The sequence below is a fragment of the Stegastes partitus genome, unplaced genomic scaffold (assembly GCF_000690725.1).
Source record: "Stegastes partitus isolate 25-593 unplaced genomic scaffold, Stegastes_partitus-1.0.2 Scaffold237, whole genome shotgun sequence".
In the NCBI taxonomy this organism is placed as follows: domain Eukaryota; kingdom Metazoa; phylum Chordata; class Actinopteri; family Pomacentridae; genus Stegastes; species Stegastes partitus.
Window position 1 is genome coordinate 556,494 of NW_007577968.1, and position 13,469 is coordinate 569,962.

The 13,469-nt window shown below is 42.7% G+C and overlaps 2 protein-coding genes across 3 annotated transcripts in view; one reads left to right on the forward strand and one right to left on the reverse strand.

Annotated features, from left to right (window-relative positions):
• Positions 1-2,314: 2,314 nt before the first annotated feature.
• Positions 2,315-13,469, reverse strand: part of LOC103357154 (prostate stem cell antigen-like) — a 13,842-nt gene continuing 2,687 nt past the window's right edge. The window contains exons 2-5 of one of the 2 annotated variants that reach the window (XM_008281579.1): positions 9,681-9,685; positions 3,384-3,459; positions 2,634-2,741; positions 2,315-2,558 (exon numbers count right to left, since the gene is read on the reverse strand). In XM_008281579.1, coding sequence (XP_008279801.1) covers positions 2,404-2,558; positions 2,634-2,741; positions 3,384-3,429 — 309 coding nt within the window. In that variant the 5' untranslated portion in view covers positions 3,430-3,459; positions 9,681-9,685 and the 3' untranslated portion in view covers positions 2,315-2,403. Of the gene's footprint in view, positions 2,559-2,633; positions 2,742-3,383; positions 3,592-9,680; positions 9,686-13,469 lie in introns of those variants that run through there. The other variant, XM_008281578.1, reaches the window with a different exon arrangement.
• msh3 (mutS homolog 3 (E. coli)) overlaps positions 5,881-13,469 on the forward strand; it is a 57,823-nt gene continuing 50,234 nt past the window's right edge. Inside the window, exons 1-8 of the mRNA XM_008281584.1 lie at positions 5,881-6,021; positions 6,110-6,221; positions 6,315-6,562; positions 8,850-9,083; positions 9,906-10,022; positions 10,119-10,236; positions 10,329-10,468; positions 11,890-12,056. Of these exons, the coding sequence (XP_008279806.1) occupies positions 5,881-6,021; positions 6,110-6,221; positions 6,315-6,562; positions 8,850-9,083; positions 9,906-10,022; positions 10,119-10,236; positions 10,329-10,468; positions 11,890-12,056 (1,277 nt within the window). The remainder of the gene's footprint in view (positions 6,022-6,109; positions 6,222-6,314; positions 6,563-8,849; positions 9,084-9,905; positions 10,023-10,118; positions 10,237-10,328; positions 10,469-11,889; positions 12,057-13,469) is intronic.

A 13,469-nucleotide genomic window follows, 5' to 3' on the forward strand; every position in this document is an offset into this window, starting at 1 on the left:
CAGAACCAGGATCAGAGCTCCAAACATGAGCTTCATCGTGGAGAGAAAGTCGAGCAGATTCTGTGAGGAAAACGAGTTTAGAGCTTTGAGTATATATCCTCCAGCTTATGTTTGATTGGGTTAGAGTTTCACTTCTTCTTCCTCCCCCAACCACACCCCACCTACGTTAACAGCAAAGTGTGAAAGTGCCTCTGCAGTTTATGTACAGCTTTGGTAAGAAACATTTTATTTAACTTTTATTCAACCAGGAAAAGGCTCATTGAGATTAAAAATCTCTTTTTCAAGAGTGTCCTGGCCAAGACAGGCAGCAGCACAATTGACAGACAGACGAGGTCACAACAGCATCTTACTCATAATACATGGGGATTACATTCTGAAGATAAGAAATCAACATATCAGCAGAGATCAGAAACATAACTAGCAAAATAATCACCTGTCCAAACATCTACAGACTGATGGTTTTTGCCTCCAAGTCATTTATAACCACTTTAAAAGTATTTAAAGAAACCAGCTCTTGAAGTTTCAGGTCTTTTTGTAAAGTGTTCCAGGTGGAGGGAGCAGCCAATTTAAAAGCTAGATAATGAGGAAGCAAGCCTCAAATACATTTATAAATTAAAATATGCCAGTGTTTTTTCCTTCGTGTGGTCAAATCTGACCATCCAACACGAGAGTACAACAAACAATGATGAGCAAGAGACTTAAAATTGGTGAGAAACCTTAAAATGCCGTGATAAAGTGAATCAAAAACATTCAGGCTTTGAGCAGAAGCATTCATGTATACCTTATCTCCACAATCCAACACAGACATAAAAGTGGCGCCAACAAGTCTCTTTTTGGCCTCAAAGGACAGGCAAGACTTGATTCTAAAGGAAAAACCCAGTTTCAATTTAAGTCTCTTTGCCAGCTGCTGAATGTGAGGTGTGAAAAAGAAACAGTCATCAATTAAAATTCCAACGTATCTATACTGAGACACTATTTCAATCTGTACAACCTGAGAAGAGGTGATTGGAGGCAGGTTCTGTGGCTTTACTTGGAATTTGAGAACAACATGAATTTGGTTTTACTTGAATTTAAAACAAGTTTTAGGTCATAGAAATTTGACTGGACAATATTAAAAGCAGTTTGCAGCTGGGATAGAGCCAATTCTGGTGTAGATGCTGAGGCGTATATCACAGTATCATCTGCATAAAACCGAAAATTGGCACTGGAAACATTATCAGTAATGTTATTTATGTAGATAATAAAGAGGAGTGGTCCTAAAACCGACCCCTGTGGATCGCCCTTGGTAATTTCTAAACAGCTGAAAATGAGGAAAACCTCGATGAACAGCAGGAAAGGGAGAGCCGCCACCGCACCCGTAAGAGGGAAACCGGGGCACCCCCCTGGGCCCCAGAGGGCCACCCACCCTCAGGGCAGTGGATCGGGGTCGGGTTGCTATGCCCATCAGGTGGTAGGCAGGAGCGGGCATCCTGGTGTACCGCCCCCTGGTGGCGTAGACTAGCTCTGGGGACATGGAATGTCACCTCACTGGCGGGGAAGGAGCCTGAGCTGGTGCGGGAGGTGGAGCGTTACCGGCTAGACATAGTCGGGCTCACCTCCAAGCACAGCAAGGGCTCCGGACACAAACTCCTGGAGAGGGGTTGGACTCTCTTCTTTTCCGGAGTTGCCCACGGTGAGAGGCACCGGGCGGGTGTGGGGATACTCACAAGCCCCCAGCTGAGCGCCACCATGTTGGAGTTCTCCCCAGAGAAAAGAGGGTTGCCTCTCTGCGACTGTGTGTTGCAGAGGGGAAAACTCTGACTGTCGTTTGTGCTTATGCACCAAACAGCAGTTCAGAGTATCCGGCCTTCTTGGAGTCACTGGGTGGTGTCCTGGAAGGGAAGCTGCCTGGGTACTCCACAGCTCTCCTAGGGGACTTCAATGCTCACGTGGGCAATGACGCTGAAACCTGGAGGGGCATGATTGGGAGGAACGGCCTGCAGACAGACAGACATGACAGAACTGACATGCAACAGGAAGTCTTTTGAGGTGCAAAAAACCCCAGCTCCTGACCACAAAATGGTCGTTGGAGGAAATAAGGTTTGTATTTTTTTCTGCTTGCTTTTAGCCACATTTAGATCAAATAGACGCTGCTTCAGTTGCAAACACGATATCCATGGTGTTATAGTTTTACGGTTTTACTGCCGCTTTCACACTGTGGTGTTTGCAGGATTTAAGAAACAAGTTATTTTTTTGTGAATTACTGTTTCCTAAACAACTGCCATAAATAAAAACTCATGCTGTCAGTCTGGAGTTGCATTGAGTACAGGAGACATTTTTAATTCACAGCCTGATGCTTTATTTCTCCTTTGTTTGTACAAATTAATTCAGAAAAAAAGTGCAGCATCGAAAATTTCCTGAGCCTCAGAGAAAGACCACGAGGATGGCTGAGGACACCAGCAGCAGGAAGACGCTGGGACCAGTTGGCATGGCGCTGTTGCACAAATCTCCTTCACAGCAAGTCACAGCACCGACACATGCGATGCTGGATTGGCAGCCCTTCGTAACCATGTTATAACCTGCAAGATGTGACGAGGAAACCGCTCAGTAACGCACATTATGATGTGTGTATTGGCAATATAACAACAACTTACCATCTACTCTGAGAGAAAAGCAACGGTTGAAGATAACAGGACAAGATTTGGTGTCTATGCAGGATCTGGGGTCGGCAGCTGTGCATGTGTAGCATCTTAATCCACATGCTATACAAAGACACGGAGCACAACAGTTTAAAACATGCTGCATGCAGGCCAAGGTTCATAGTTGTGTGTGTGTTCTGCAACAAGTTTGAAGTTTGCAGTGATGCCCACCTACAAAAGATCTTTCCAGGAAGTGAACATGACAAAATCTAGAAATTGAGAACAATGTGACGATGAACTAAAACACTCTATACGCCTTTTTACAGCTTTAGAGTTGAAAGATAATAGTTTGATGGTATATACAGACATGACAAAAACTGACATGCAACAGGAAGTCTTCTGAGATCCAACAAGAGACAAAATGGCCTTTTGAGGAAATAAGCTTTTCTGCTCGCTTTTAGCCACATTTAGATCAAATAGACAAACTCTGCTTCAGCTGCAAACAAGAAATCCATGGTGTTATGGTGTTATGGTTTTACAAACTGCTGCTTTCACACTGTGGTGTTGGCAGGATTTAACAAACAAGTCATTTTTTTGTGAATTATTGTTTCCTAAAAAGCCGGCAAAATGTCTCCCTACTTCTTTAACTTTCGAACACCACTTCCTTTGCAGCTTTTATAACAACCTGTACATATGACTGCAACCCTTTTCTTCAAAGTACAGTTATCAGAATAAGCCTGTAGGCCCGACATGACAGATTCCTACCTGCGGACAGAGTCGTAAACAGGATCAGAGCTCCATAAAACTTCATCCTGAACGCGGATTGTTGACCAGCCTTGTGAGAGAGAGAGAAAGCTGGCGACCAGCTTTCCTTTTTCAGCTCAACTTCTCCCTCGAGAACTTGAACATTTGCATTTCTTCACAAAGCTTCCTTCCCAAGTGACCTGAATAGCAGCGGCCCTAAAGTGACCTCATTATTTCCCAGACAGCCATGCAGACTAATACTTTTGGGAAGTGAACACAAGAATGAATGCTGTTATATAGCCTGTGAGCTAATTAATAAATGAACCACCATATGAACTGATTTAATTAGAAAAAAAATCTCTGTAATAATACATCACAGATACAAGAAATGATTAACTGAGATGCTGTTTTTTTTTCTCACAAGTTGATATTTATTTCATCATAATTATTACTTTCAAATGGCCTTTATCTAGAAATCTGTTTTATTTTATATTGGCACTTTTCCCAATGACACAAGATAGCTCCTGTTAGCTACATAAACACAGTGATTCCGAATCACCCAATTAAAAGCTGCTGATGAGACACAGAACAAAGCAGGAAGCAACATGAGGAACCAGAGAGATTCCTCACATGGTCCACTGATCATGTGGGAATCAGCAATGGGCCAAAGTCTGCTTCCCTATTAATGGGTTCTTTTAAAAAAAATAAAATAAAAAATTGGGGTGTTGAACCCCTGAAAATGTTTTATTTTTTTCTATTGTACGCTCTTGTTTACCAGATATAATGAACAAAATGGATAAAAACCACTGCTGCAGTCAATAAACCCAGCAGGGACAAGTTTGAGAACTATACCTGGATCTATTCATATGTCAATTTGGCTGGTTATCACTGATCAGCCACAACATTAACCTCTTAAGACCTGGGTTATATTACCACAGTAGTTAATTATTATTATTATTATTATGATTATTATTATTATTATTATTATTATTATTGGTGTTGTAATTATTTATTTATTATTTTTATTGGTATTANTACGCTCTTGTTTACCAGATATAATGAACAAAATGGATAAAAAGCACTGCTGCAGTCAATAAACCCGGCAGGGACACTTATAGCTCGACAAGGCTACACGTTAGTGGCATCGTTACACCTTGGCCTCCGAGGTGAATGCTCAGGAAGTTTTAGGACTATACCTGGATCTATTCATATGTCAATTTGGCTGGTTATCACTGATCAGCCACAGCATTAACCTCTTAAGACCTGGGTTATATTACCGCAGTAGTTTATTATTATTATTATTATTATTATTATTATTATTATTATTATTAATAATAATAATAATAATAATTATTGTTGTTGTTTTTGTTGTTATTTATTACTATTATTTTATTATTGTAATTATTAATTTATTATATTTATTGTAATTTAAACAAACAAACAAAAAAATAATATATATATATATTTTTTTGCTGGAGGAACATGACCAAGAGCCCAAGACACTGACCTGACCTTCAGACTCCCCAGATGTCAGCCTGATTGAATTTTAACGGGTCCTGTCCACGGAGGCCTCGACCTGCACAGGCTGGTGCAGGTGGTTCTCATGTTGTGACTGACTGGAGTGTACATGTGTGGAAAGTGACCGGAAATAGGCATTAAAAAGAAAATCAACATGAAATAAAAAGCTCCTAGAGTATGCAATAAAAAAGTATGACAGCATTTCACAACAACAATTTAAGTTGTGATCATTTCCTCAGTTATTTTCTCAATCGTTCGTTCATAAGCGTCATTCTTCAGTTGAGAATTTATTTATTTATTTATTTATTTATTTATTATGTAAACATTTAGAATTTTCATATGTCATTAAAACATATATAGTTTATGAATTCAAGTAAACTACTCAGATCTATACCGGAGACCCAAATAACGGGATTTGTTGAAAAGGTTTTAAACGCAAAGACACCTGAAAAAAAAGTGTCAGCGTTTCAAAATAAAAGCATGACAACGTGACGCAAATAAATGACATCCCAAGACAAAGAAGAGTAAATGTTCAGGCTCTGCACTGGAATATCATCATGTCGGGTCCTGTAGTTAAAAACAAGCGATAGATTTGTTTTATAATCTCACTCATATTTTGGAGGTATCCTTTTTATTTGCAGCAGATCAACTAGATAACTGCAATCTCTGAAAATATAAAGAATGTTCCTCCAGTGCAACACAAACAAACAAACAAACAAGCAAAAGCTTAAAAAAATATGACTGATTTTGCAAAAACAAGAATCGGTACTTTTATTTTGAAAGGCGTAACCGAAAGCGGTTCTACCGCGTCATTTACGCGCCGGTGTGAGCTCAGCACATGCGCCGCTGTGTTTTGAAAAGCCGGAGAGCTGCTCCTAAAGCCTTTTCATGCATTACCTGCGTGTGCACAGGTTTCTGAACATGACGGACCCAGTGTGACACCGAGTCCAGCACCGAGACCAGCACCGAGTCCAGCACCGAGACCAGCACCGAGTCCAGCATGCCCAAGTCGTTGAAGAAATCCTGCAGCGCCCAGACCTCCATCAGCAGGTACTTTGGAGGACAGCACAGCAGCAGCAGCAGGACTCAGTGTGGGATTAAACCAAGTCCTGCGGATCACCTGCAGCGTGCAGGAGGCAAGGTGAGGCTCTGCTGCCCTGAACACACAACATGAGACACCACACGTGATGCATGACTGAACCTCAGCTGCTTCTGTCCTGCAGCAGAAGCTTTGCTCTGATGGTGATGTGGGATTGCCAACTAAACGAGCCAAGCTGTCTCCCAAAGGCCAGCAGCTGGAGGACCTGGAGTGTGAATCTGCCTCCTGTCAGAGCGATAAAGGTAAAGTGTGTTAGTTGGGTTGTGTAGTTACGATGACACGCTCATGATGGTCTCTCAGAGCCTGTGAGGTGGAGTTCTGTCTTCTCTCCTCAGACACGAAGCGACCGTCCAGCCGAGGAGGAGGCAGCCTCTGCTCGTCCACCTTGGAGAAGCTAAAAGGCTTCACCTGCGGCGCTGATGGTCCGAGCAGTAAAGCCGGAGGCCAAGGAGGCGGCGCTCGGCCTCCGTCTGCTGCTCCAGATCCACACAGCATCGCAAACAGACTGCAGCATGCAGAGGAAGAGTGTGAGGATGAGGAGGAGGAAGAACAGGAGAGCTCGGGGCTGGCTGCTACGAAACAGGTACGCATTCAAAGTGGTTGCCTCCTGGGTGTGTTTAGGGCAGCAGGTTGGTCACAGGATGAAGGTTTATTCTGATGTTAAGGTGTCCATGAGCAAGGCTGACGCTGACCTCTGACCCTCTGATGATGATCCCATAGTCATGGTTGCAGGGAATTTGAAGATACGAGGCGTGTCAGAAAAGTCCCAGGACTGGTGTCACATAAGATATATAAGTTTTCTCCTTCCCTCTGGAGGCTAACCCACTTCCCCAGCCGTCACAGCCATCTTGATGTGGTCCACGTCTTCTAAACGGGTCCCCTTGATGACCCCCTTGAGCTTGGGGAAGAGGAACAAATCCCACAGAGCCAGGTGGGGGGAGCAGGGAGGTTGCTCCAGCACTTCTCAGCCAGGAACTGTCAGATGCTCAGGAAGTTGTGAGCAGGTTGTCATGGTGAAGCAGCCACGACTTGTCCTGCCACAACTCTCACCTCATCTGAACGAAGCAAACGCTGCAGGATCTCTTTGTTGATCGTCTGAAGGGGAAAACTCCTAGTTTGTAGTTTGAAATATATCTTTTGTGACACCAGTCCTGGAGCTTTTCTGACACACCTCGTACATGCAGGAAGCCTTTTCCCAGCAAAGCATTTAAAGATGAATTGCTGGTTAATGTGAATAAAAAGGATAAAACAGTGTGTAACATGAGGAATCAGTGAGTCCAAAGGAAAGATTGATTTAATAATAAAGAGCCATAAGGAGCCAAAGAAATAGATTCAGAACAAAAGCAGGCGAGGAACTCATGATAAAGACAAAAAGGCCAAATTCATAAAAGAGAACTGACGGTTCTGTTGTCGTTTTAACCAACAAAATGAAACAAAGAAGTAACCCATCGCTAACACCACAAAGGAAACGTACTTGTTTACCATCTTAACCACAGTGAGGTGTGGATACGATAACATAAAGAAGATACTTCAGCATGTTCCTCTAATACGATCTGTACTTTCTGTTCTATTCTGAGGCCCTTGGCTCAGTCGTTGGGAACCACAGTGGGAGCCAGAAATTGAGTTTTGTTGACAAAATCTTCTTTTATTCATCTGAGATATTGTTAATAAGTGAACTTTAATGTGAAAATCAAGTGTTTTACGAAGCTAACACGCCCATCTGATGCTTTTTATTTGCTGCAAGACAAATCATGAGTAAACTAAGCAGTTAACCCACAGACCTGATCTATATTGCAATAATAATAATAATAAACTTTATTTGTGAAGCACCTTTTAGGAACAGAATTCACAAACGCACAGAGAGACAAGGCAACACAGGAAACCGACATGTCTTAACAGTGCAGGCAAACACTCAGTAAAAATGGAGAAGAACAGAGTGGGTCACCTGATTAAAAAGACGACATCACGGAGGAGAATGAAGATAAAAGTAGGTTAAGAAAGAGAAAAGAGAGAAAGGCAGCAGGCAGTAATTCAGTTCAATTCAACTTTATTTGTATAGCGCTTATTTACAACAACAAGTCATCTCATAGCGCTTCACAAAGGCAGAAACACCCAACAATCCAAAACATCTGGATTCCCTATAAGCTTCAGCAGTCCGCAACAGTGGGAAGGAACCGAAAACCTCCGACAGAACCAGGCTCAGGGAGGGACGGCCATCTGCCTCCACCGGTTGGGTGGATGTGGGATGAATTATACAATCTAGTTTACAGTTAAACAAGTTATTAGAGGTTATTGTCCTTTTGTTCCCCCACTTTAAATGGACCAATGAAATATTCAATTTCGAGGTAACAGGAGGCATCATGGTGGGGCAGCAGGATGCGGAAGGTGAGGCCAGCGGCTGTAGTTCATGAGCTCCAGATCCAGAGACATCCACAGAGAGAGCAGGCGCAGGAGGACCTAGCACCGATGTAAAAGGGAAAAGAAAACCTAAAAGAGAACATCACTCGAAAGCGAGTCTACAAAAGTGGGTTTTAAGAAGTGATTTCAAAGAAGATACTGAATCTGCGAGCTTTATTTCCTCAGGCAGGTCGTTCCAAAGCCGAGGGGCCGTCACAGAAAAGGCCCGGTCGCCTTTGGAGCGACCAGGAGGGACCCACCAGAGGATCTGAGGCTACGTGTGGGGATATACGGGGTTATCATATCTAAAATATTTAAAAGTGATCAGTAAAATCTTAAAATCACATCTAAAACAGACAGAGAGCCAGAACAGGGGAGATGTGATGTCGCCTGTTCAAACATATTGCTTTGAATGAGGAAGTGACGTGTGAATGAACTGTCGCTGGTTATAAATACGTGCTTTCTTTTTTTAGGACTTCTGCTTGTCTCAGTTTGCCAAGTCAAGAGGAGGAGGAGGAGGAGGAGGAGGAGGAGGAAAGGATGCCGAGCCGAGTCCCCCGTCAGAGTCTAGCGCCGCCTCCAGGCGTTCAAAGAGTGTCTACACTCCTCTGGAGCAGCAGGTCGTCCAGCTGAAGCAGCAGCACAAGGACGCCCTGCTGGCTGTGGAGTGCGGCTACAAGTACAGGTTCTTTGGAGAGGATGCAGAGGTGGGAACCGCCGAGTGTTTTTATCCAAACTATGTTAAATATGTTACAGCCTGAAGGACGTGTCAAAGCGTTTTAGATCAGTCGGTCTCAAACTTTTTGAGCCACAACCCCCAAGATAAGATAAGTTTGTGTTCGTGACCCTCCAGTTTGAGTTTTTTGTATGGCATGCATTAATATGTTAAAAGCTTATGTGTTACTTCCACAGATTAATCTCTTTACATTAATACGTTAGGTTTCTTTTAAATGAATGAATGAATTGAATTAATTTCGAACACATGAAGGGAAAAAATATATATAAAAAAAAGAAAATAATCTAAGAAAGAGCAAAAAAGAATAATAATATCACACAATCAAATCATGATATGAACAAGTTTGAAAAAGGAGTGGGAAGAAGTATAAACTTTGAATTTTGACAGCCTTAATACACATTTATTTGATAAATGTAGGCTTTATTTTTATTTATTTTTTTACAGTGATCTGGCGACCCCCTCAAATTTCCCCCATACCACTGTTTTAGATGATTCTATTGCTGTTTTTTGCTTTTTAAATCTGTTGAACCTCCCCGACATCATGAGTGCTGATCATTCTTAGCGTCACGATTAGTCTTCAACATTTAATTTTTTTCTCCTATGTTTTAAAGCATCTCAAAGCCAAAGGTGTTGTTATTTTATTTTTTGCCAATTTATGTGTCCACTAATCAAATCTTAAATTCTTGTGCACTAATTTTAAAAACAAAGACAACTCATTTAAGAATTAAGGGAGAGGTGTTGTTGTTGTTTTATTTTGAAAACCTGGCTCTTATCTGTGTGTGTGTGTGAACAGACTGCTGCCAAGGAGCTGAACATCGTCTGTCATCTGGATCATAACTTCATGACGTGCAGCATCCCCACTCACCGGCTATTTGTTCACGTCAGACGCCTGGTGTCTCACGGCCACAAGGTATCGGATTTATCTCCCTGTTGTTCCAGTTCACAGGTCCAAGCTGCTCAGTGCCACGCTCTGTCTTATCTCTGCTTCATTGTCTTTCATTTCTAGGTTGGTGTGGTCAAGCAGACGGAGACGTCTGCGATCAAAGCTTCAGGGGCCAATAGGAACAGTCTGTTCACTCGCCAGCTCAGCGCCCTGTACACCAAGTCCACTCTGGTGGGAGAGGGTATCCTTACAGCCAGACTGTGTGTGTTTAGTAAATGGCCTTTTCTATGTCTGTCTGTCTAAAGCAGAGTCCTTGACAGTTTTTTTTTTGAGACGTAAACCCCGTCTGCAGACTCGGGGATGTGGAGGAGGGGGCCTGTGGAGACGTGGTGCTGGACCCTCCTGACAGCTTCCTGCTGTGCATCAGTGAGAACTGGGACAAACCGAGGAAGCAGCTCACTGTGGGGCTGGTGGTGAGTAAATAAACACGGATTCCAGAAAACAGGATGCTTGCTATTCACTTCCTTTGTCTTCATCAGATCAATACAGTCGTGACTCGATAATCTGACCCTTAACAATCCTAAACCTGCTATCCAACAGGTTTTTAGGAAAAACCAACAGAACCCATAAAAACAGCCTTAACATAGCGACAGTCTTGGATTCTGACTCCGACATGACATTTAATGTCACCAATCAGGATGACGGCGTATTATCTGACTGAACAATCCCACAGATTGGCTACGTTCACACTGCAGGACTTGATGCTCAATGAGGATTTCTTTGTGACTTCCTTCACGTTTCCAGTTCAATGCGACTTGTATGTGATCTGCTGTGTGAACTTCATACGACCCAAAAGTGTCCCGCATGCACAGAAGAGGACACGACGACGTCACACGCAGCGAGCGTGCTCAGTGTTTACGGAAGTAAACATGGATGGTAACGGTGGAGCGTATCCGCCACTCCCCCACCGCCACTGATGGTGGAAACAGAAGTGTGAGCGCTAACTAAACTAGCATCAGCAGCCAAGTACTGCCTGTGTGTTCTGGACACTTCCACCCCGTCAGAGCGCTGCCCCGGGGTGGAAGTGTCCCCCGACCGAGCTGAATATTCATCATTAATTGGGCCTGAATATCCAGAGACCAGGAAGTGCTATTGGGACCAGCCCTACGAGTTATTATAACAACTATAAACAATGAATATTAACAACTAATGATCCTTCCAGCATCAAGCCCTCCTTGTATCTGGAACTCTGTCTTGACAATCCGACAGCCTTGATATCCGACATAAAAGAAGGTTTTACATTTAGTGTCGGATTATCAAGTCACGACTGTATTTATAGACTTTCTGAAACCTCTCAGCTTGTTGTTTGACACACTAAGATGCTGTGATGTTTTAATGCCTACTTGTGGAGATTATTTACAACAATTCATTGTTATTTATCAGTTTAGTTCACGATTATCTGTAACTCTGGAGAAGAGCTGAATGAATGTAGTGATATACATACTATGAGTTGGTAAAGGTTTGTCAGTGGTCATATTTCAGTATTTTGATTCTTTTCATACCAAATTAAGTCACCTTTTAGATTACTGTGAGGTCTTCTCTTGATTATTTAGTCTGCTGGATTAACCAAAAAACAGATGTCGTCATCTGGTTATTTTGTCCATAAAGAGTTAATTTCTTTAATTTAGTTTCTTGAAAATGTTGTGTATCATGATATATATGTTTAAGAATATCACAGAATTACACAGATTTAACGTGAACTTTAACAACCACAAATGAGAAAGAATAATTTTTCAAGAATGTGTCGTCTAGAAATTATTCCAAAGGGTCAAACGCCACAAGAACGAATAAGAAATGGCACCACAGTGTATGCTTATGTTTTCTTTGTGCGCAGGCCGTCCAGCCCAGCACAGGAGACGTCTTACTGGACTGTTTCCCTGACGGCTCTTCTCGCTCTGAGCTGGAGGGTCGGGTCCTGAAGATCAACCCTGTGGAGATCCTGGTGCCCTCGGACCTCTCAGAACAAACCCTCAGACTCCTGCACAGCATCGCCAACGCCAGGTAATGTGCAGTCCGGCCACTAGAGGGCAGTGTACGCCCACTTTCTACATGGAGATGGCATGGATCACCTGAGCTCTTACAAAAAATGTGTGTCTGTCGGTGAGTTTAGACTGTTTCATTCCAAGGGATTGTGTTGAGATTTCCTCAGGCAGGTAGACGGTTGTTTTGTCTGGACCTGAGTCTGGATGAGGAAATCGATGTGGGCTCACAGAGCGCTTATGTGATAAAGCTCCTCAGCACCCTGGGGTTCCACCGCAGGGCGAAGCAGGTTCCGACCAAGGCTTATTCAACTTAAAAGTTCATACCGAGACTTTTCCGATTGACTTCACGAGTTATTTTATTGGTAAAATGTGTAAAACGGGGATGAAAGCTGAATGAAAGTTGAAGGTAATAGAAGTCGGCTGCTGGCTCTGGTGCTGATAAATGACTTTTCACTCGACTTCTAGCTGCCTGGAAGCCACATGCAGCAAACTGAAGGCACATATGAGTCTAAAAATGCCTCCAAGTTGAAAATATTTCTCACATTTACAGTTTAGTAACAGCTAATTGGTGCTTGTACATGAGAAATTATAGAAAAGTCTTCTGACTAACACTGTCGTCACCATCGTGGGAAAAATACCGCTCTGTATGTTTAGCATTTAAAACGCTGAAGGATTTGAGCATGTTGGATTAGAAGGTTAAAAACAACAGTCAGACGAACATGTGGACTTTATAACAGGCTGCGGTTTCTGTATTGTCATAAGCTGGCTTGTGGGTTATAAAAAATATGGCAAAGATTTAACTCCAAATAAGGATGTTTATTATAACCAAAAGCAAACCATTTAACAAGTAATAATAAGTATGACATGTGACTATCGGCAGGTGTGATGAGTGAACAGGATGGGATGTAAGGTAACAGAGAAAGACGGGTCAGCACCAAAGAAGCCGGGTCAGAATGAATGAGAGAGAGAGAGAGAGAGAAAGGGATGGCTGAGATTTATGGGCCGTCCTGATGCCTTCAGGGACCCACAGGTAACTGGAATTCTAGGCCTCTGACACTGGGTCGTCACAGCATCAGTCCTTCTGTTCACACTGGCCTTTAAAAGAAAGAACATGATGATTAAGTGAAAACAATAAAAACAATCTCCTCTATATTTATCTGAATTATATGAGGCTAATTAGTTTAATTAAGTGTTTAAGGTACAACCCTTTAAAGCCCTTAACATACAGTTTTCCTTTGTCTTCAAAAATTTTATACTAAAAAGACTCATTTTGAGACGTTGCACTTTGATTTATCTCATTCAGAAAGTTAAAGGTTCGTGTTCGCTTAAGGGCTGCAAGGTGGCTCGGTGGTTAGCCAGAAGGTCGCCGGTTCGCGTCCCCGTGGAGTCTCCATGTTCTCCCCGTGCAGCGTGGGTTCTCTCCGGGTTCTCC